This window comes from Alosa sapidissima, chromosome 8 (genome assembly GCF_018492685.1).
Source record: "Alosa sapidissima isolate fAloSap1 chromosome 8, fAloSap1.pri, whole genome shotgun sequence".
NCBI lineage: Eukaryota > Metazoa > Chordata > Actinopteri > Clupeiformes > Clupeidae > Alosa > Alosa sapidissima.
Genome location: NC_055964.1, coordinates 26,841,002 through 26,864,612, shown reverse-complemented (window position 1 = coordinate 26,864,612; position 23,611 = coordinate 26,841,002). Strand labels below are relative to the sequence as shown.

The window sequence follows — 23,611 nt, the reverse complement described above, 5'->3', positions numbered from 1 at the left end:
ACTGATAACCAGAATCAATAAATACATTGGTATTTGGTACTTATTTCTAATAGATCTACATGTATGCATCTAATATCTACAAAAATTACCAACGAAACTGGTGCTCCATCCTACTGTAGAAACCATCCAGTATTTTTTATTTAGTTGTTACTTGTCCGTATTCATTGCTACTGAGCAGAGGATCAGATGCAAGGTAACCACCTAATTCATGTTTGTCCTTTTGGTCCTCTGTTGAGTTCACCGCTAGGCAACACAGCATATAGTGAGGCCACTAGGACCAGGTGATCAAATAAACAAAATTGGACAACTGAATGGAAACTACGTATGACAGTATCCATGAGATTTATTGCACCAGGCACTTCACAATATCTCCCCCCATGTGCCCAGTTCATCCCCCATTCAAATACAACTCAGTGTTACAGGGGGAAAAAATCAACTACCTTAGAAGCTACTGCTCTCGTACTTAACCCCACATCTCTCTCTCTCTCTCTCCACAGAGGTCATGTTAAGAGAGTGAATCGGGAGCACAGGACAGTGTTCCCTGAATCAGAGGCATCTTAGTGCAGAGTACATCCAGTCGGGTGGGTTACAGCACCACCCTGTGGCAGCTGAGGAAGCCGTGGCACATTGGAGGAGGTTGTCTGAGCTGGGTGTTCTCCCAGCTTTCTGCCAGTCAACGAGTCTCTTTTATTGTTATTATTAGTATTCTTTTTTTTTGGTTCAATCTCTAATCACCAACAGGAACATAAAAGGCTGGGGATTCACCCACAGTTTGGTCATATAACTCAAGAGAGGTAATTGACTGTTCACATTAAATAAGACGGCCATAGACGTCACCCATCCCACCTTACGCCCACATTGGACCCATTCAACACAGGCCACCCATCCCTCCACACCCTCCCTTCTTGGTTTCCCCCAACCCGTTTACATTTTTTTTAGTTTAAAAAATATAGATATATCAGTAATCTGTTCATGTCTCCAAAAAGTCTTGAGTGATGTGGGATGCACACCACGGAGCTCTGAGCGGTCGGTCAAGTCTGGGACCGAAGACGAGGTGGAGCTGGGGGTGGTGTGTGGTGTGTGTGTGTGTGTGTGTGGGGGGGGGGGGGGGGAGGATGGGGGTGCGGATCTCCACGCAGATCTACAGAAGATTGTGCAGATCTCCTGATGAACATGGGGGCCGTGGGTTCAGACTGTCTTTCTGGCAGTAAGAACACGCATGATGCAGCCTACGCCTCCTACAGCAAATGCCTGAGGGAGAGAGAGAGAGAGAGAGAGAGAGAGAGAGAGAGAGAAACAGAGAGAGAGAGAGAGAGAGAGAGAGAAACACAGACTATGTTAAATGAGGTGGAAAACAAAGATGAGAAACAGAGAAATCTCAAACATGGGTGTACAACGAGTGTCCATATGTGGAATATCAAAAGACACACTATGCACTCAATGTTTTTATGCAAACAACAACATGAACATGGCATCATCTGCAGAGTGCTAGCTTCTCAGAGCTAGACAAGCTAGACAAACATATAAAATTTACATCTGCACACAACCATGGAAGAAATTAGGCTAAACCTTGTGTAAAGCAATTAATGCATTTTCCACATTTGGATTTAGCATTGGATTAAAACAATCCAATACCTTCTAAACACAGGGCTCAAAGTAACAGAGGCCGTACACCAGGGGTCTCAAACTCAAAAATACCCTCAAGGGCCGGATTACATTATTATGTTGACATACGTCGCAGGCCGGAATTGGGCTGGACGCGGGCCGGGAGTTTGAGACCCCTGCCGTACACACTGTGAGCATCAAAGATGAGTGGCAAGGTTGCTTTTGTGCAGTACAGACCTGCGCCTGTAAAATAAGTGTTTACCTTCTCGTGCCACTGCAGTAAGACAGCACTGCTGTTGTCTGAAGGCTTTTCAAAGCCCCTGTAGATGTACTTCATCAGCAGGTCAACGCCGTTCCTATCCAGAGATTTCACAGCCGGCTCGATCTCACTGCTCTTGAACGAGGTCAGCACTTTCAACACCACTGCCTGGGCCTTCTCCTAAAAGAGAGAGAGAGAGAGAGAGAGAGAGAGAGAGAGAGAGAGAGAGAGAGAGAGAGAGAGAGAGAGAGAGAGAGAGAGAGAGAGAGAGACAGAGATACAAAGGGATGAAGGGAGAGGGAAGAGAGAGAAAGAAAGAGGGAGAAGGATTACAGAGCAGAGAGACCAAGACAAAAGGAATAGAAAAAGAGAAAATAAAAAAAATCTAATAAATTACTACAATACTTTCATTGATAACTTTGCAGCTCAATACAAAAATGTTGAAATGGCTTCCAACCAGTAACTAAAACCATGGTGTACAGATTTAGTGTCATAAAATATGAACAATACAGTGTCTTGTGACAGTGACATGCCTCCAGTTTATAGCCCAAGCCAGGTCAAGATCATCAGGCTACTATCGGTCAACCCTCAGTAACTGAGCAACACAAACAGGGGTAAGTCTTTTACTGTCTATGTTGTCATGTTTACTATTACTCAGCGAAAACAATAAAATATATACCGGTTAGTACCTCTGCTACTGAACACTCAGATAAAATATAAAATATATGCACAGTTTACTCTCTGTTAAAGCTGTCTTGGCTTGGTAATGGCAGGATTGAATTATTCAGAACTGAGATCAGATCATCTCTCAGCACTACTTCCAGACTCTCACCTTGACTGCTGCATTCCTTGAGTTGATTGGTGGGTTCTTGAGTGCCATGTGAAAGGCTGCCATCATGTCGCCTGTGCATTACAGCTGGTTAAGGAATGAGCAAGACAGTTGCTACGGAAACCAAACTCAGTGAGACAATGGGTACATTTCAGGGGGAACAACAGCAGAACCACTCATGCACATGACTGACCAGGAATACTTTAATGATCTACTTAACTGTATTCTTTTGACTTGCCCTCAACCATGTCCTTCACAGACTTTTGACATATTCAAATTGTGAATGAACACCTAGTGGATCGTCCAGTGGGACATCCCACACCTCAGATAATCTCCTCAGTCAAACGGTCCAATGATGCCTTTTCTTCTCCTCACAACACAAGGCCACAAGCCAGGTTTCAAAGGCAGCTTTGATCCTTTTGTTGACAGTAAACAGGACCTTTCCAGGAGCTCTATTTGGCACCACAGACTCAGTGGTATCTAGTGTTACATTTTCATATGAATATTCCTATTGTCCTTGATAAGTCGTGCACTCATGAGCAACTTGTGTAGACTACTTAAGAACCACAAGCCCATTTGCACTGCTGCCGGTGAAACTGTGCACATCTATGGTGCATGAAAGCATAAGACAAGACAATCCCATGTCTGTGACTGTGTGTAATAACTGAACAAAGATCCATTCATAAAAGACAAAGACATGGTGGCGTCAAATTCAGCAGAGAACGGACCTGTGGCCTCGCGCTAAGTCGCGCCATTGTGTGCACAGTGAAGGAGTTGTATTTGACCATAAAAAAAGAGTCTGTTAACGTTTCAACCAGGTCCAGCAGGCGATTGGCGAAAATCGGGGTGGCCTCGATGTTTTTCTACTGCTGCAAAAGGGCGGAAGAATGAAATCACGGGGATATAATTTAGACAGTCGTCAACGCTGGGCAGTCATGAGGTTGATTGAGAGGAAAGCGCGCAAATAGATCACCGTGATGACATGACTTCAGCCTCGCGGAATTCCGCCTGGCATTCCATTACGCTCCGAACTGCAGGGAGAGGTCGTCGAGTGCTGGCCTGCCACAAACACCGGTTCAATTAGGCTACTCAATGACTAGGAATGCGCACATATGTTCGGCTATGTGTGATTTATTGAGTGCTTTTGGCGATTTTTAAAGGTGTCATTTATTTACCTTCCACATAACAGGCACCCCCCTGCATGGAAAGCTCATGGTGGTGAAGAAGGATATCTTAGGTTGTTACCCCAAAACCCTTAATGAATAGTGGAAATGTTGAGTTAGCCTACACTACTCATTTGTCGTGAGTGGATCTATTCCATAATAACAACAATCCCTGAAAACAAAGTGCCTAATTCAAATGAACTTCAGGACAATCGTAAGCTACACACTTCTCGATATGAACAGACTTCTCTAAGCAGTCACCTATTTGCTGGCAGATATTAGCCTACCTATTGCAGGAGAAAGCACCTACACATATTCTGAAAGGATATTGCCTGATGAGGTTGTCCACTTCGGCGGCATCGGGTCCTTGTTGTTCAGCAGCCTCCTCTTGGTCATCCACAAATTTATTCTCGTCATATTCGTCTATGTCGACTCCCCTAAATCGGGACGATAGCGTGTTTTGGGCCATAAGGACAGTCGCGGGTATAGACGCGTATGCCTATTGATTGAAAATCTGCTGTTGTCCGTTCAAACATGCAGCAGTCCAACCTCGCCAAAGAAATACTGTCTCTGTCTCTGTCTGTCTTGCAATTTCACCATGCAGCGTCTATAGCTAACGCTAAGCTTGAGAGCTATTGACACCTGCCATGTCGCCGAGAGGGTGCATCTGATACCTCCCTCCAAATACAATCATCGCTGTGCATTCCTGCAGAGCGGACAAAATCTGACTGTAGCGGAAGCGGAACTGAATGGTGACATAATGTGGTAGGCTACAATGTTTCCGTTTCCCGTTTGTTACATCGTTGGGGATCCACCCGTGTTTCAAATTATTATGCAAATTGGATTTAAGTGTCATAAACATTTTTTTTTTTTTTTTTTAATTAAACTCATGGATGGTATTGTGTCTCAGGGTTCTTTGGATAATTGAAATCAATCTCAGACACCTGTGATAATTCGTTTTCCACCTGTAAGAACTTGATTTTACAGTGGAATGCAGCCTTATTGCAAATGGGCAAGAATTTAAATTCTTATTTATTAATAATTTAGAGATTAAACCAGATGTAATTTGCATTCAGGAGACATGGCTTAAACAGTCAGACTTTGTTATAAAGGGGTAGCCTGCATAAGTTAGAAGGGATGGCGTGGAGGGAAATGGTGGCGGGTGTGCTACATTTGTTAAAAGAGGGATGCAGTTTAGAGAGCTTAAGAGGGGTAGGGATTTGGAATAGGCTATATTGTAATAGAACTATGAAGTCGAATTATACTCTAACGGTTGATAACTTGAAAATTATACTGACTGTCCTTTGCATCAACTATTTAGGAAAATCTGAGAAAAATGTAATTTGCATTATAATTTGGAACGCAGTGTATATATCTATGGATCCAGCACTGTTATCACATTGACTATTCTAATGTGTGAGTGTTGAAAATCACAGTCAGACCCGCTGTATGCAGGGGCATATAGCCTAAATTGTCCAGCTTCTAGGCCTATTTGTAAAGGAAGGTCACTCACATTTTATCAACCACTGAAAACTGCAAACCTATACCCTGGAAATCCAGAGTTAGCAAACCTATAATAATATAGGCATACCTATCTACAAAATGCTTAGTAGGCCTATACATAGGTCCTCTCTAAGATAAATTCCGTTTGGCAAAAGAGCACTTCTGCTATCTGAAAAAAAAAAATTCGTTCTTCATGCACCAATAAGAGGTCGTGGAATCATATTCAGCCAATTCTAGCTGAATTTTACGCGCACATAACGGTACGTTTTTTACGAATCCTACAGAGGTCGCTACAGACAAGTGTAGGCTAGGCTAAGCCAAATTAGACACATCACAACCAGTCCCATATACAACACGTAAACACACAACACACCACTATCTAGATCAGGGGTGGGCAAACTTTTTGGCTCAAGGGCCACAACCCCCCCCCCACGACACACACATAAAAAATACATTTTTATAGCCTATAATTTAGTATGAAAAGTATTTATTTTAAAATATTAATTGCTTAAAAATACTGCTAATTTGATGCTGTTTAACAAATGTATAAATGGTTCACTGTCGCTTTAAGACAGTCGCTTTAATTCACGTTTATTTCTCAATGATCTTCTGCCTGCTCCGCTATGTGCTGTACCTACGGCTTGGCCCTCACAGTTTTTAAATGGTCAGTAGTGGGAACTACTGTTGCCTTCATGATTTTAAAAGTTTCGTATAAGGAGATATCAATTATCAACAATGACAAACCAGCTGGAACCTGCGGCTCTCTCTCCCTCTCGTGAGTGCAGACGCGTTCCCAATTAAATTGATCGCATAATATGTTCACGTTAGATCTGCTGCAAAGGAGATAACTAAGAGTTAACTTAGTTTAACATGATGTTAAGTTTAACATGATGTTATCTCTATTTAACATTATGTTTTGACATTGACATTGACATTGTAAACGTTCTCTAAGGAGAGTGAAAAGCAGTTTGCAGTAAAGCTAACCAACGTCGTTTCTATCGCAGGGAAAAAATAGCGAGCAGCCTAATAACCAAATGAAATGCTCGGCGGGCCGTATGAAAGTGCTTGGCGGGCCGCAGTTTGCCCACCCCTGATCTAGATATGCTGATTTTATTATTTTGAAATAATTAACCGACAAAGTCCATGTATGCCTGTCTTTTTCTGATTTGTCACAACAGGCAATAAGAATAATTAAAAAAAAAAAAAAAAAAAAACTGTGTAATTAGCAGATAGGCCTGCCATAGCCTAACTGAAATTGTTATATTTTACACTGGTGCAGAAACAAACAGTTTTCACATCACCTATGCGAGTCTCCACTATATTAAAAAAACATGTTGGCCATAGGCTACATTTTAGGATCGCATTGTATAGTAAGTCTATGCGCATTCCCCCATCCCGTTTTTCAAATGACCTGCGGCAAAGATTCTATAGTTAGTATAGCTTTGTCAACCGTCTCTGCCTGCGGCATATAATTCGTCGTTTCCTAGGATAACTTTCCCTGACATCCTGTCGCCTGTTGTAGCAGTTCGAGCTCTGCTATAGTGGCTCGAGAGACCCCTGCCTGTCAGTGTATCCGGTAGATCAAATAAATGAAATAACCTGCTGCTTGTCTTTTTGTGGCAGAGAGCGGGGGTTTGATTAGATCTCGCAATATTGTACCACATAGACGGCGGGGGTAATCCGTCTGTGTGAAGTGCACGGGTGTGTTTACCCGCTTTATCGATGGCCAGCCAACATCCTCTCCGCGTTTCTGTCTCGTTGTTCAGAGAGCAACCCAAATATTTGCTCTCAGCGTCCTGGGAGTTAGTTACCACTCTCTTGATACTGCGGGAACTGATACCAGATCATGTGGGTTTAAGTCAGTGCACTAGCATGTAGGTAGGTAGCCTAAAGTGAAATAGGCTTTTTTAAGGGAAAGGAGACTTCCATTTTTTTCTCACAGCAGTTTATGTCTTTCAAAATGACTCATCATGAGCAACTTGTTTTTGAGTAGAGAAACTGTACTGTTAGGGTGGCCATAAGGCCTGGAGTATAAACACTGAACTGTGTATTATGGGATGTGCTTGCTTAACTCATTATAGGGATGTGTGTGTGTCTGTCTGTCTGTCAGAATGTGTGATATGACACATGTCAGTTTGAGTTCCTCCACCTGCTGTTGTGAGCTTGCAGGACCCACACACTCTTGATCTCCCGCGGCCCCAGCGGCCCCCACACTAATGTCTTAGTGGTTTTTGTTTTGGGAACAACTACATCCACCCCAGCGCCCCTCACACTCAGCGGGGGTTCGGCTGGAATCCCTTCCCTCCGTGAACACTGGAATCTAGATGTAGAAGCTGTAGTGCTTGTTGTACCCCAAGGTGCATCTCTGGCGGTCCACGGTGGAACGTTACTGGTGACTCTAGGAGGCTGCGCTGTAGGCCAGACTGCTTGTTTGACTCCACAGGCTCTCACCCGATAGCCGGACCAAGTGGCGTAGAATGAAGGCATGATGCACTTTGATGTGCGCGTGTTACTCACTGTTTGGGGGTACACCAGAGAGGAAGTGGGGAGTTGGGTACGTTCATTATCCCCCTGGAGTGTGTGTTTTTGACCAGGGTGGAGGTGGTGCCTTGTGTAAAAGCCCCTGGATCTCGCCGCTGTGGTTTTGCCCCTCTCTCTCATTCTTTGCTTGTGCCCCCACACATACCTAAGTTTATTTGCGAAGGAAGAGATATTTTGTTTCTCAGCAATGTCTCCTCTGAGTCCATCACTTTCTTCCCACTGTCTGTTCTCCTCATTGAGCATGCTTTCACCATCATATTTTTCATTGGTCATCAACTCTTCTTCTAAGGGTGCTTGTGACTGCTCATCCTCTTTTGACCTGTGGACGTCTGGCGTTCTGTCATCCTCATGTCCTTCTCCTCGTTTCTGGTTATCCGCATTGCCTGTTTGCTCATCCTCATCAAAACTGGCCTCTGGTGTATGCTCTGCTAGGACATCTGTTGGCTTCTGTTCACTGTCATCTGTGCTTCTTTGCATTTCAGGGCTGCCAAAGCCTCCCAGCGGATGGGTGTGTGAACGCTGGTGACATTCATCCTCCGGTTCTTGTGTTTGGTTTCCATCTGCCACGTCACAGGTGGTGTCGTCCTCCACATGCCGTATCTTCTGTAGTTGGTTGCTGACTTTGCCCTCTTCATGATCAAGATTTCCTGGATCATTTGTTGTTGCAGTCATAATATTGTCCTCCTGAGGTGTGTTCCCTGAGTTGACATGAGTCTCTGTCTCGGTGGAAATGTTCCCCTGTGTCTTGGTTGCTGTGTTATCCGCGTTGGATTTTTCGTTTCTCTCATGTTGTGGCTGCCTGGCAGCGATGTCTGCTACACCGTTTGTTTCGGCTTCACCCTGCGGACACCTGTTATGACAAGAGTAGCGGTTACTGCTAAAACTGGTTCGGAGAGCAGACATTGCTTTATAGCACTGGAGTACCACCGTAAAACCACACAGGAACATCCCCCATAAAGTTGGCATGTTTATTAGTGGCATAATAAATAGTTATAGGCTGAAATACTGAAATATCTGCATGTGAGAAACATGAAGTCTATGGGAATCTCATAATATTGGTCCCGTAAAAAAAAGTGCAGAATGTCCTCTGGCAAAAATCCCTCCCTCCAATCACCTCTTACGCCACCCTAGAGAGCAATGTTCAGGATTGAGATGGGCAGTAGAACCAAGGGGAGAGAGAAATGAATAAGGGAGAAAGATGAGAATAAGGAGAAAGTATGAAGGTTTGTAGCCAAGGGACGACAGTGATGAAAATGTCAGATATCTCCAGATCAACATGAAGCTGTAGGGCAGACATGGCATTGATAAAACATCATCAACTGTCACTGAATACTAACACACACATTGCTCATACATTCTTTGCACAAATAGTCGGACTGACACGCTTAACACCTTAGTCTAAACTCAACTGCTACAGTACATCCTCCTGAGCGTCAAAATTAACTTTGTAAAAGATAGCACTCAAAGTTCCTTTTTAAAAACGTTTGGGTGGGGCAATTTAAAAAAAGTTTTAAAAAAGAACTGTGAGTGTTATCCTTTATTCACAAAGTTTATTCATATGTTATTTGCACAATCTGTCATAAAGAGAACATTCAAACCCCCTTCTGTTCTTGTTCTATAGACCCTTTCAAGAGAGTTCCATTATCAGCATCATAGTTGGCCCCACAAGACTTCCGTTTTAACATTCCATATGTTATCTTAATGCAGAGGAAGTCGATTGGGAACCAAATAGAACGTTCAAGCATTGTTTTTGTTTTTATTGTTGAAAGGGTCTATAGATTTCGGGGCGCTTTTTCTCTGACCGTCATTCATCTCTCAGTATGTACTGTATGAGCCGATCTTGCATGTACAGTCCAGGTTTCCTCAGCAAGCAACGCAAACACTCAGCAAATCAACCAATAATAATGCAAGCATAAATACAACTGACATGCTGTATCAGAGAAGGGGCCAAAATGGAGTCAAAAGGCAGATGCTGTAAAAACATTGGGATGTAGTTTGCTCCTATTTGAGCTGAACTTTGAATGTACCCCTGCTGTTAAAATATAACATGTATTCTGCTTTACTAGTATTTTTTTTATGTGATTCAATATGGAGTTTGAACCCCACAGCAACCCACATAAAATAGACATTTAAAATCACCATTACTGGCAACAAAAAAACTTACAGAACTCAAGGTACAAACTCTGGACATTTACAAGGAAAGCACGTAACTTCCTGCACTTGCAAGTTAGCTACTATCATTCTCAATGCCAGGTTGCTGGCAAAAGCCAGCAGGTCTCAGTGCTGGTTGAGTGGTCAGATCTATTCCCAGAGGGGGGTGTCAATATGCTAACAGGCTGCCCAGCCCAGCTGCCCTCTGCTGGGAGCAGAGCCACCTGGAGGCCACCCGATCCTCCCCTGGAGCCCTCCTGGAGCATGGCTCTTGTTGCCGTGCCGTTATGCCCTTCCTCTCTTTCTGTCGGTACCTTCAGTTGGTCCTGCTCTCTCTCTCTCTCTCTCTCTCCTAGAAATGTGCTCTAAGCTCTGATCAGCCGTTGAGATGGAGGTCTTAGATACTAGAAATTGTGATAATTATTATTATAATGATTTAATTGTTACTCGTGTTTGTTTACTCTCAAGAGGTGTCCTAGTTGTTCTGAGTGTGCTCTATACTGCAGGTTGGTAGTTGTTTCTCAATTATGAGTCGCTTTGGATAAAAGTATCTGTCTTACCATTAATATGTATATCTGGTTATATGTAAATGTAATATGTAATCAAACATAATAAATATACATTTGTAAGTTGACTCTGGACAAAATCTGCAACAGATCAGGACCAAGGAGTGTGCTAGGAGTCTGACCTTGTGGTGTTAGAGAGTGTTAGCGGGTTGTGCTCTATGAGTTCATGGTCTATTTCATGCCTGTTAATCCATCTGAGCCATGACTGATGCATGCTGGTTCATGTTCTAGTGATGGATCAGTCAGGCTTGTTGCTCATTCTGTACCTGACATCATAATTGATCATACCTTATTTCGGTGACCTCATATACCCCACATTTGCAATCCATCTAGCTAGAAAACAACCCAACCCATTAAGAAGAAAAACACCGCCATCCGACACACACACACACACACACACACACACAAAATCTCTATGTCTACCCTGCAGCTGCCATTATGACAGCCATCAGACCCCCCTGAAAACAAGTCCCCTCCGACTCCCACCTCTCCTCCGTGAGTTGCCCCCCCTCAGCAGGCCGCTCATGTCCGCCCTCAGGCTCGTTGGGGCAGGGGAGGTAGAGGTGCAGTGTCGGGGGAGGGCGAGCCTGGTCGTCTCCCGGCTCCAGTACCTGCCGTCCGTCCACAGCCCTGGCGCCACCTCTCAGAGCAGGCCCAGTCCAGATCGCCCGGCACCTGGGAGGTTCTCCGCAGACACACACGAGCATGCATAAGGGGAGATGTAAGGGTGCTACAGTATCAGACAGGATGGGCTTTGCCATTTGTAAAATGTGAGGTACTCTATGTTTTTGTAAAAACGCTTTGAGTTGAACTTTTTTAAATTCGGGGCGCTCTGGGCATCTCTGCAAAAACGTGAGGCACATAAAATGTGAGGCCCTCTCGAGGCATATAAGCAGCGCTCAAAATGCTTACAGCCAATAGGAAACAACATAAAAAAGGCACACCTCACTTCACTGCTATGGTGGTTGGTTTGGTAGGGTCGGTCGGTTGGTCGGTTCATCGTTTTGCTGGGAGTTAGCAATATTGTTCTGGTTTATTGTGGAATTGTAAGGAGCCTTCTCCGGTGAGGAGCCTTCTCTCTTTTAATACCACTTTTTTTTTTACCTCTGTGCCGCTGTATGAGATGCAATGCAAGTTAATGGAAGAATGTTGGTGCCTTCAACAACTTGAATCCTGCATAATTCTACACAGAACCCCTTTAACATTACGTTTTTCATAGGCCTCCACAGCATCCAGCTTGGTGAGAGGTCAGGGATGAGTGCTCCAAATGTCAACACCTACATTCCCCAATATCAGCTTGTGAAGCCGTTAACACAGGTAATGGTAAAACAATTGGGGCTTTTCTTTTTACAATTTCTTTACAGTCAATAATTATTTTTTTAAAATGCAGCCCTGACATACATAATGGTCCATTTAAAACAATTTAAGAATACATTTTTAAAACAGTTTTTGACTGCTGTTGTACCACAGAATCCTGCAGATCTCCCTCCCAACGCGTTGTTTATGTTTAAAGGTCTTTACTGTGGTAATTCAGGGGCCTCTTCTGGATCCGTAATTGCCTTAAATAAATGTTTATTTTGAAGGGTAGGGGATCGCTTAAGTGCAAGCGTGGCAAGGCTTCGCTGGATCCCACGCTCCGCTCTGATCAAAGTGCCCTCTGAAGTGGTCAGCATGCAAAATAAACACTGCGGTCAGGCACGCAGTGAGACGGTGATGCCATATTACCTCCAGATGCTGCGCACATCTGAGAATGCTATGAGCTACAAATCCCACAATGCACCTGCTTTTGTACAGACTAAGGACAAAACCTGCAGATACCTATCACACAAATGCATGATGTAGTAGGACATGCAGATGCAGAAATTGCAAAATCTCATTAAAGCTGACATTTCCATGCACATGGCCTTGACACTGGTAAGGTAATCGAGTCTCTCATAAACTCACAGGAGCAACTATGAACGTGTCTGCTCTGCCAGCCACCAGTAAACAGAAGGAAAGGTGGCGTCAAACCGCTGTTAAAACCACTTGAAGCACTTTGTCCTCCTTGTTGCTCCTTTTTACAGAAACATGCTGATGACTCTGTTCCATTCACACGGGCATCAACTGCATATTCATTTAAACACAGCTACTCAGGAGCACTTAGGCCTCCAGAGTTTGCCTTTTGTTTTGTTATTCTCAGAAGTAAATCACGATCAGGAAATTCCACTTGGTTGTCGTCTAAAAAACGGCATTATGTTCTTATGTCCCTAAAAGCACGCCGCCGTCTCTCCAAGATGGAGACGGTAAACACCCAAACGAATACGGCAGAAACTCCTGTTTTAAATAGTTTAAAAAAATGGATGTAAGTGCCTGCGGCTGGCCACCATATGCCACAGAGCTGGAGCATCTGCCAGACCATTCACTTTTAAAGGTCTGATGGAGCGGTGAGAGAGATGGTACACAAAGGTTAAGTGGGCTGGGGAAGGTCATGCTGTTAACAACACAGTCTGTATCTGGAACAGGCTGGACCCAATGCCATGCATGCAATGTCTGCTGGGACACTCATCTATGTGTTCTCCGCGATTGCTCACTGTAAGACAGCAAGCAATTTTTAGTTTTTTTAGTGCTGTAAGATATACTAAAGTTAGGAAAAACCGTATGGAGTAAAAGAGAGAGATTGAGAGAGAGAGAGAGAGAAGGAGGGAGAGCATGAAAGAAAGAAAGAAAGAAATGTGATCTCTGGACACGGAAATCCACATTTATGCAATAGTGAACTACCGGTACAAAAGCACTGAATTTAAAATAGGATGTGACATCAAACCATGAGTGCGTCTGAATTTGTACATATCTAGTGATAGGTAACGGTTGGTTGAGAATATGTTCTTTGGACACATATCTGCGTATACCTGGTGTGCTGACTGCTGGTCCAACTGATGTTAGCCCAGAGTTGCCGTCTGGGGGTGCAGTGTTGGGCCTGCTGGGCTGCAGCCTCCAACCCCCAGCTCTGGCAGTGTTGCCAAGCGGCCTCCCTCTCCCCCTCCTCCTCTCCATGCAGCTCTGAGGCCTCTCACGTGTGCCGCCTCTGCTCTGATTGACGTGTGGTCCTTCTCTGAGTTCCTCTGGTCTCCTGCCTCTGTTGCTGTGTGATGGGTCATTCTCCTGTCCCTGTCTGAGTTCCTCTGGTCTCCTGCCTCTGTTGCTGTGTGATGGGTCATTCTCCTGTCCCTGTCTGAGTTCCTCTGGTCTGTGGCCTGTGTTGCTGTGCGATGAGTCATTCTCCTGTCCTTCTCTGTCATGGTGTTTAGGGCTCTCTCCTCTCTGTCTCTCTCCCCAAGAACGTAGAGGTCTTTCTTTCAGAGTCAATTCTGCCTTTCTCATACCTCTCTGTGATCCCCCTCTCACAGAGGTGCTGTCAACACTCAGGGATCTCCCACTCACCTCTCTTCTTTCCCACTGACCACATTCCAGACCCTCCTTCTCCTCTCTCCTCCTCACCTCACTCGGTGATCCAGCTCTCCCTCCTCTTCTCCTCCCCAGACCATCATACGATCTCTCTGTCCTCCCTCCCATCCTTCTCCAGCCGCTCTGAGCTCTCCTGACCTCCTCCTCCTCCTTCTCCTCTCCTCCCCTCGCCTCCCCCTGTAATCGCCTTCTCCACTCGTTTGTCCCCCAGGCAGCTCTCAGAGGTTGCGCTCTCTCTCTCTCCTCTTCCCTTCCTCCATCGCAGCTCTGAGACCTCCACCTCCGCCTCTCCTCCCTCTGAGGGGACCCCTGCCAGCCACCGCAGGGCCTCTGGACCAGGACGCACTGGACCCCGCGAGCTGAGGAGTATATGAGCACAGGCCAGGGCCTCACTAACGCAGTAATGGCTGCAAATTAAATTTTACTACACAGTATACTAAGGGTAACATTAAGTTTATGAAAATATACAGAGATTTCTTCTGAATGTGCATGGAAGTACACTATTTGCATATATATATGCAAACAAACAAACTGATGCAGAGGTTGGCAAGCATGTAAACCAAATCACATAATCATGGTGATGGTCCAAACCAAGCATCAGCGCTTGAGATTCTGCACTTGAATCACCAATTCAACTATGGTCACTTCTCTCTCCAAACATTATTTCATGTGTAGTAAGAAAAGCATGTCACATAAATAGGTTTTTGTATATGGTAGTAGATGAATCAGCCTCTAGACTAGAGGACATAATTAATTTATATTCTAGAATCATTTGGTGTTGTTTTGAACTTGCCTTTTTGATGTTGTTTTACTGTCAAAAATACAAATGTTAAAATGAGATCTGAAGTTTTGATTGGTGATTATTTGGTTTGGTGAAGCCTTAACGGTAGTGAATGTCTGGTACCTATAAGCGGAGTGTTTAAACTGTTGGAAGTGCATAGGTCCATGGAAGCGTGGAGTGATCCTCGCCGGAGCGTTGCCTTTCCATTAGGAGTTTTGCTTGGGAAAGCTGACCCGTGGATATGGATATGCTTCCCCACAGCGAGCGGAAGAGAGCTCCTTATCCTGTTTGGGGTTGTGGAAGTGGGCCTTTGGAATCCTGATGTAAACCATTCCATGGAACCAGAGGTGATTTCCAAACCTGTGTTTTTGAAAACAGTCGTCGTTCTCATTCAGTGCTTACAGCTGATTGTTCTTGATTGTAACCACTGCATCAAACAGACCCCTCATATCCACATGTAGTCGGGTATTTAAAAACAAAAAAACAAATACAGTATATTTGTATCCGTTTTTGCCTTTGTCCACACGGAAACTCTGTTTTCGGTTACTTATTTTAAAAAACTCTGGCCAAAGCAGAGATTTTCTAACACTCTGTTTTAGTGTTTGCGTGTGTTTTTGGATTGTAACGTGATGTGTTCTTGACAGCTTTCAACGGCTGCCTTTGCATTGAAATTATTTCACAATACAGAGGAAAAATCTCAGTTTTTAGAAATACCCAGCTACGTGTGGATATGGCCTTAAACTGCCAGCATATTGTACATAAAGCGCATCTGTGCTTGATATGTCATAACCCACCCGTGACTGACCACTCTCCTCAACATGAGATGAACACACGTGGCGTCTGACTCTTCCTCTGAAACTCAGGAGGTGAATGGGGACAGATTTATCATTCCTGATAGAGGCAGACACACCAGCTGTGTTCAACATGGCCTTACATGGGAACTAGCAGTGCTATTGTGCGTGAGGGATGAGGCGTCAGGCCATACAGCTACATGTGTTATGTATGTGTAAGGAATCTCTGAGATGAAACGCAATCTAGGGGCAGTGTTTGAAGTCAGATTTTTCTTACTAGAGCCAGTGTATGTAAGAGTTTTATATAACAGAATATACATGGAAGTTTGATGGTACATGCAATCAGTGCAATCAATTATTTCAACATCAGTCTATGCAGCGGTCCAACTTTTACGTTTATTTTACTTTGACTTCTTGGGCAAGCTCATCTTGGAGCCAAAGACATTTAACAATTAAACTCAGTTTGAAAAAATATCATGGTTTTAACCATGACCCACCACAACTTGGAGCTGTAATTCATTGCTGAACTCATTGTTGATAGAGATGCCACTTGTGGACAACAGCCATTTTAAATGGTAACTGCATCCATAAGGAGTCGAGAGGTAAAATGTGAATGTGCTTTTTTTTTATCTTTGTAAACACACTCTTGATCACGCATTCCATGAACTCTTTGCCCTCTAGAGTCCTGAAATTAGCCCATTTTTTAATCATCGTCTTTTACATAAATAACACAAGACACATTGAGGTACAGTATACTGTATGCTGCCAGTTTGGTTCGAAATCAAAAGAACCATAAAGATATCTGCCGTGCATAGCACTTAGTGGCTGCTTTTCAACACACAATCTCGCCAGCAGATAGCATGTGATCAAGGTAATGTGCATGGGTTAAGACTCCCTGTAGGACTACCCTGCTCCCCTCTCCTATAATAACTGATCTAAGGGCTCTGTCAACCACCACTGTCCCATTTCCTCTCATCTCAGGGGCAGCCGTGGCCTACTAGCCTAGCCGTGGTTAGCGCTTCGGACTTGTAACCGGAGGGTTGCCGGTTCGAACCCCAACCAGTAGGAACGGCTGAAGTGCCCTTGAGCAAGGCACCTAACCCCTCACTGCTCCCCGAGCGCCGCTGTTGTTGCAGGCAGCTCACTGCGCCGGGATTAGTGTGTGCTTCACCTCACTGTGTGTTCACTGTGTGCTCAGTGCGTTTCACTAATTCATGGATTGGGATAAATGCAGAGACCAAATTTCCCTCACAGGATCAAAAGAGTATACAGTATATACTTACTACTTACCTTGTAGCTGGCGTGTCATTACTCTACCCCAAACCTCTCATCCATGCACACTCAGAGAGGGTCCGTCATGCTTGAGGTATCAGAGGTCTTTTATGAATGGCACTGCACCAGTAAACAGACCAGGAGAAATGTTGAAAAATGTAAACGATAGATTTAACATATTCTAACAGATATACTCGTAAGAGGTCCTATAGATCTGTGCAAATGATAGATTTAGCCATTATGTAGTCACACTTATTTCCTTTCCTATACCTCAATGTAAATTATATATTTAATCACATACACATAAGTACAGCTCATACGCTTAACTAATGGAGTTGGTTTGTAGAGATGACCAGGACAGGATGTCCTCGTGTATACAAAGCACACCGATGTCAGCACCTCTGCACAATCATTACTTGATTACTGTCCTCCTCTCACACTTGCCTTACATGAAACCAAGTCGTTACCTTGAGAGACAGCCAACTTTACCACAGGTGATTATGAAGAGTAAGTAAGCCAGGTGAGAGCCTTACCTGTGACTGAGACAAAGATGACTTCCACATGCTTGTGTAGTCTGAGTTTACTTCTTCAAGCCTGACACACATCTCTGTTGACAGTTTTGCCATCTCAGCATGTTTCCATGGAAACAGTGAGCAGGAGTTAAGCATTTGTTTGTGGTCTAGGAGTAAAGGTGTCACAAGCAAAGGAGTTGGTGTTCCCTTGGAAATGACAACAAAGACTTTGTGTGAGGGTGTGTGTGTGTGTGTGTGTGTTTCTGTGTGTGTGTGTGTGTGTGTGTGTGTGTGTGTGTGTGTGTGTGCGAGTGTGCGCGTGATGAGATGTAATCATATCTTTGTTAATGGTTATCCACTTTCAGTTAGAGCAACTAAGTGAGACAGACCAACTAGATTATCCACTCGAAGAATCCTTGAAGTCCTGTCAGACTTCACTCCTGTCACAGAGGCAGTGTGACAGCTCTTGTGTTCCTGGTCAAAAATGGCCGCTGCATTATAACTTGTTATAAATCCATAGTAACCCATATATTATCATCTAATGTTGTGATAGACCTCTGTATCAACTTACAGTATGTTCTATTGGATATTCCCAGTTTTGAACTTCCATTTGGTATTTATGGCCTGCAGGCCTCATTTACCTGAGCTCATGCAAATCAGTAAGGGGAAGATTCTATTGGGTAAAGGTTCCATGGGGCTGGCATAGAAGCAAATAGGGGGAGTGAGGATGTGTGTGTATTTAATGGACAGAAGCACACATACAGTCCATCTGATCAATAAGTTTGTGCCTGGACTCAATTTTAGACACTGACCATTTTCTCACCCATTCATTTCTAATGACCGGTCATTTTTGACCGGGAATACACATGGGTGTTCTAAAGTTAAATAAAACTCCCAAATTGTTATGAAAATGATACAAATTTGCTTTTTGTGTTCATATGCCCTGTGTTAAAGCTGCAGTTGGCAAGATTGTTTTGATCATATTCACTGAAACCGACAATATGCTCCAACAGAACAACATAAATCAGCTGGTTTCAGAAAAAAAAACGCACTTTTACCTCTACCTAGAGCCTGCTATTTGTTTTGCAAAAATCCACAGCTCCCGGTTCTTCTGGTCCAATCAGAGCAGGGCTGTGTGAGATCTGACTGTCAATCAGTCTGGTGCAGTCTGGTGCGCACTGACGAGCACAAACTCAATGAGAGGGTGCTCGGTGGTAGTGGGAGAGGGGCATGAGAGTTGTAAACATTCAAAATAAGTCCCCTCAATCTTTCAGACTTGCCAACTGCAGCTTTAACAAAGTCATGGAGCTTCATGGTAGTCAAAATAAGTTAACAATATTTTTGAGAGAAAATAATTGTCAATCAGTCACATTTGACCGCCAACACAACAGGAGGGTTTAACATGGGCCGTCATATGCAGGGATGTAGTGGTAAAATATGAGGTGGGTAAACTATAAATTCTGTGATCACGGTGAGGTGGACTGTGCCATGCGGTATCAGATTTTTTAAAAAGGCGTTCAGAACATGTTTGATGATGGTGGAGGTTATTGTCCAATGTTTATAACAATACCAGTGGTATTAAATGGTTCTTAGAGTGTTGATGAGTGTACATATTGTGAATGTGGATAATACAGTGGGATTTTTAAATGTTGCAATTGGTGAATAAACCCTTCTTAGTGGTGGATAAACCCTATTTCTGAAATTTCAGAGTTGAATAAACTGCGTTTACTTGCGTTTAGCCTCCACTACATCCCTGGTCATATGAAAACAGACAGGAAACGTCTCAATGGTGTTTTATGCCCCCAACGTCGTCTTTCAGGCAGCGCTGCCACTGTCGACTTAAAGGCACCTAATCCTAAACCTTAACCCATGCCTAACCCTAGCGCCTTCCAGGCAGCGCTGCCTTGAAGGAAACGTTGGGGGCATAGAACATCAAGAAACCAGGAAACGCAGCCTCCATGCACACACCACACATCTGGTGTGAATGAGGCATTAGAGATGCTGTGTCACTACTCCACTCCACTCCAGCCCAGCCCAGCCTGTGTTTTACAATGAGCATAGCCTTCAGCCAGTGTGTTACCTGTGAAAGTCTGTGTGGCCGTAGGAGTCCTGCGTGTGACTGACCGCTGACCGATGTGTTATTGTGCCAGGGGGCTTGTGTAGTCTGTCCCTGGTGGAACAGCCAAGTACTTGTTTCTCTTCTGGCGCCTGCTTTGTAAGGCCTGTGGTGGGTCTCCAGTTCAACCCACAGAACCCCTCCAGGGCAAGACCGCATCCTGCCAGATCCGTTCAGGAACAGCATGTTCCAGGTTGTGATATGAAATTTTGTGTTTTCTTAGGGGTCGACCATAGCTGGTCTTTTTTAGCGCCTTTTTGACCTGCCGTTCACAACTGCCCTAGACTTTCGGCTCATGACTGGCATGCAAGGCGGGGGGGGGGGGGGGGGTCTTCTGGTGTTCCCATCCTGGTGCTCCTGGTATTGTGATAGTACTACCACGTCCACATGCAGTTGGATGCTTTTAAAGACAGTAATGCTCAGTGACGAAGAGACAGGACTTCAGCCCATACTGTCTCTCTGTATTTCTGTCTCTCTGTCTGTCCATCCATTTATTTATCTTTATTTGGGGCTCATCAAATACATATGCTGGAATCTCACAAGCTCTAATGCGTTCTCCAGTCTGCATAACAGACACTTAAATCACATCATCTTAGAGCCTCACACCATGCGGAATGTCCTCATAGACTCCCCAGAGGCTGTTTTCGCTCGCCGTGGTGCTGTCTGTCTAGTTTGTCTGCACATCCGTCTCTCCATCCGTGTGTCTGTCTGCACTCTCTCCAAAACAAGCTCCTTCAGCCAGAGTGTCCAGTTGCACATTTCTCTCTACGATCGTAAACTTGGAAATCTCTGGCGCAATGTCTTCAGAGAACATGTTGGATAAGGATTTCAAGGCACAGTCTGGATTACATGTCACTGTTAGGCCCTGATACTTTCCCTGCACGAAGAGAGGGAGAGGGGGGGGGGGGGGTAATAGAGGGGGGTGGGGGGGTAATATTTAGTGTTGGATCTTTCGCCAAATCCACAAGTGAAGAGGACCAGACTGGATATCTTTCAAATCTCTTATCTGTGCTAACTTATCTGTCTTGTTCTCTGGAACCCACTTTAAAAGCGCAGCATGGGCCCATGCCCTATCAGGACCTTATTGTGATACTTCAAAGTAGAACACTGCTATCTTATATTGGCACAACCTTCAGTGGGATGTTTGCAAATCATATTACTCTACACAACCTGGAACACTTTTATTGAACAAACAAACAAACAAATTACATTTATATAGCGCTTTTTTCCTCGAGACTCAAAGCGCATCACATGGATGGGGGACCTCACTAGTAACCACCACCAATGTGTAGCACCCACCTGGGTGATGCATGGCAGCCATTATGCGCCAGAACGCTCACCACACACCAGCTTGAGGTGGGGAGTGAGGGAGTGAATGAGCCAATTACAGTGGGGGATGATTAGGGGGCCAGATTGAATGAGCCAGGTTGGGAATTTAGCCAGGACACCGGGGAACCCCCTACTCTTTGTGATAAGTGCCATGGGATCTTTAATGACCACAGTGAGTCAGGACCTCGGTTTAACGTCTCATCCGAAGGACGGCATCTCCTACAGTGCAGTGCCCCGGTCACAGCACTGGGGCATTGGGATCGATCTTTTGGCCAGAGGGAAGAGTGCCACCTACTGGCCACCCACCAACACCACTTTCAGCAGCAACCTAGTTTTCCAAGGAGGTCTCCCATCCAAGTACTAACCAGGCCCACACCTGCTTAGGTTCAGTAATTCAGCTAAGTATCCATTGGTATCCATTGGTCTGGCTGCTTGTATGTATGAATGAAGGCCTACAGGTCTTTCTGTATTTCATGAACAGTCTACTCTTCCAAGCACTCTTCCAAGTGCTTTACAATTCCATGCCTCACATTCACCCATTCAGTCAGTCACACACACACACTCATACAGCAAAGATGAAGGGTGCCATGCTAGGCGTCAACCTGCACATCGGGAACAGTTTAGGGTTCAGTGTCTTTCTCAGACACTTCGACAGGGACAGGAGGAGCTGTGTTCAGACCTGTAACAACCTACGGGCTGCCCAACGACGCCTCTACCTCCTGAGCCACCGCCCCGAAAAATCGATACAAATTGATGGCATACATCATAGACACCTATTCCAAACCAATATATCATGCTGTCAGAGTCCATGCCCACTGGCCAGGTGAGACCTGTGCTTTACTGAACAAACAGGCTGCAGGTTACAGGCGTGGGGTACAGACATGTTGGGCTGAAGCGAAAGCCTTGGGCGAGGAAAGTTAATCTGAAACAGACCATGAGCCAACCCTTACTCCTTTAGCTCTCTCTGTTAAAACAGTAAGCAGGCAAAGATGGATCGCCCTTTGAATAACATCTGTGTTTGAATAACACAGAACATAGTGAGATTGAGAAGGTATGCTGTTTTTCCCCCCATAAAATGGATTGGTATATGGATTTAGGTGAACACGTAAGTAAAAGTAGTCATATAGGTGTTAAATAGAGTGTCTGCTAGTAGTAGCCTACATGATTCTTGATTAATATCAATATCAGCCTCCTCATTAACTCTTTGAATTGAGTTACATCAGATAAACACACCTGTTGTACATGTATGTACAAGTACATTGAACTCAGATTTTTTTTTTAAACCAAGTTTTCACTGACATGTAGTATTTGGATTCAAGCCACATTTTAGACATAAAACATATGGCTTTATGAGTTAGAAGTTGCATTACCTAATTCATGCATGACTAAAATCTGACATGCTGACAGAATTCATTCAAGTAATCATCAGATCCAGGTGAGACAAATCATTCATGGGGAGGGTGAAACAGTTAAAAATAAAGAGTGAAGGAGAGAGTGAGTGAATGAAAAGTAGAAGGGAGGGAGAGTCTTATCATCTCTGTGTTATCTCAGCTCCTTGTCTTACTGCTGCCTTCTTTTGACTGATATAAGTGGGAGTAGCCTCAGCCAACATCTGCTCTTAGAAGAAGTTCTCAGTAAATTAATAAATTCTCTTTTTATTGACATCTCATCACTCTCTCTGCTGCATAATGGCAATATGCACTGACCTATTTTCAACACAAAGTATTTGTGTGTGCGTGTGGTTTTTTTGCGTGTGTGTGTGTGTGTGTGTGTGTGTTTGTTTGTGTGTGTTTCCTGATCGTATCCATGAGAGACCTGTATGCCTGACACCTAAGGATTTTATGCCTGATAAAAGAGGTCAGGGTTATCATGTCTACAATAAATCCAAAGAGGGTTTGGAGAACATGACCCTTACACTCGTTATTTTAGGCCAGGATGACAGCAGTGATGACCTCATACAGAAATACGTTAACAACCTTTGGTTTGGTAACTTGTGTTGTGATTCTAGATATCAAACTTGTAGAATGTAGTTTATTTGAAGACAAGGGATGGCATTACAATTCTCCCACTCCCTGCTCAGTCCCTGTTTGCGCTGGCGCGACGCCTGAATAGTATTATCTTCAAAGAGCGAAACTGACTTTACCATCCTCTGGCATAGCAATCCGTTTACTCTTGTGTGCGTGTCAGTGCATGAGGTAATCCGATCTCCAGTTTCACAACTTTGCCAATCACCTGCTCGGTGGTGAGAGGTGTGTGTGTGAGAGAGAGAGGACGCAACACAGTCCACTACGACCACACAGACATCTGCGTCCCATTCATCACACTAGGGATGAGAACATGGGAATTTTTTCACATGCTTCGTTTGGTTTGCGCCCAGACATACCAAAGTGAGAAATGTCATGAAAAAAAAACTTCATCTGAGAGCTTAATGCAGCGAAACACAATACCCAAGCCCCCCATGTGTGAAAAAATATGGATTACGGAAAGTGTTTTTGTCTCTCTCGGGTCTTAAATTGATTTGGACAGAAAGGTTCCCTCATGATGGATCGCATTGTAGTGTAGAGAGGAATCACTTGATTCAGTTTGAAGTTTTTAAAAAGCAGTTACAAGCCCCGTAAGTAAGATGGGTGGAGGGCGTGTGGAGAGTTTCTTGATATTATTCAAAACATTTTTAGTTAGATCCTGCAATTATTTGCCACTTTGACCTCCGACAGGATCATACTGTAGACCTGCTGACAGAGAGCCGTTTTAA

General features: G+C 44.2%; 2 protein-coding genes and 1 long non-coding RNA gene across 3 annotated transcripts; all 3 read right to left on the bottom strand.

Annotated features, from left to right (window-relative positions):
* Window positions 1-325: 325 nt before the first annotated feature.
* Window positions 326-4,622, bottom strand: LOC121715970 (actin-related protein 2/3 complex subunit 5-like protein). The gene is made up of 4 exons (XM_042102062.1): window positions 4,186-4,622; window positions 2,697-2,769; window positions 1,868-2,044; window positions 326-1,251 (listed from the first exon to the last, which is right to left on the bottom strand). Exons 1-4 carry the CDS (start codon window positions 4,323-4,325, stop codon window positions 1,189-1,191), a joined length of 453 nt encoding a protein of 150 aa, XP_041957996.1. The 5' UTR covers window positions 4,326-4,622; the 3' UTR covers window positions 326-1,188.
* Window positions 4,623-6,573: 1,951 nt separating this feature from the next.
* On the bottom strand, window positions 6,574-13,884 carry LOC121715502. The gene is made up of 3 exons (XM_042101292.1): window positions 13,503-13,884; window positions 11,104-11,302; window positions 6,574-8,750 (listed from the first exon to the last, which is right to left on the bottom strand). Exons 1-3 carry the CDS (start codon window positions 13,645-13,647, stop codon window positions 7,490-7,492), a joined length of 1,605 nt encoding a protein of 534 aa, XP_041957226.1. The 5' UTR covers window positions 13,648-13,884; the 3' UTR covers window positions 6,574-7,489.
* A 1,232-nt stretch (window positions 13,885-15,116) lies between these two features.
* On the bottom strand, window positions 15,117-17,475 carry LOC121715930. Its single transcript, XR_006033712.1, has 3 exons — window positions 17,436-17,475; window positions 16,921-17,022; window positions 15,117-15,199 (listed from the first exon to the last, which is right to left on the bottom strand). It is a non-coding gene; the product is annotated as an uncharacterized LOC121715930 (long non-coding RNA).
* Between the last annotated feature and the right edge of the window lie 6,136 nt (window positions 17,476-23,611).

Excerpts from the sequence above, each read along its gene's own strand:
- LOC121715970 (XM_042102062.1), bottom strand. The coding sequence starts at position 4,325 with ATGGCCCAAAACACGCTATCGTCCCGATTTAGGGGAGTCGACATAGAC. Across the intron at positions 2,770-4,185 it reads GTGGACAACCTCATCAGGCA|AGGCGACATGATGGCAGCCT; the intron begins ATATCCTTTCAG and ends GCTGTAATGCAC. Across the intron at positions 1,252-1,867 it reads TACTGCAGTGGCACGAGAAG|GCATTTGCTGTAGGAGGCGT; the intron begins GTAAACACTTAT and ends TCTCTCCCTCAG.
- LOC121715502 (XM_042101292.1), bottom strand. The coding sequence starts at position 13,647 with ATGGAGAGGAGGAGGGGGAGAGGGAGGCCGCTTGGCAACACTGCCAGA. Across the intron at positions 11,303-13,502 it reads ACCAGCAGTCAGCACACCAG|AACCTCCCAGGTGCCGGGCG; the intron begins GTATACGCAGAT and ends GTGTCTGCGGAG. Across the intron at positions 8,751-11,103 it reads GGGCAACTCACGGAGGAGAG|GTGTCCGCAGGGTGAAGCCG; the intron begins GTGGGAGTCGGA and ends TTGTCATAACAG.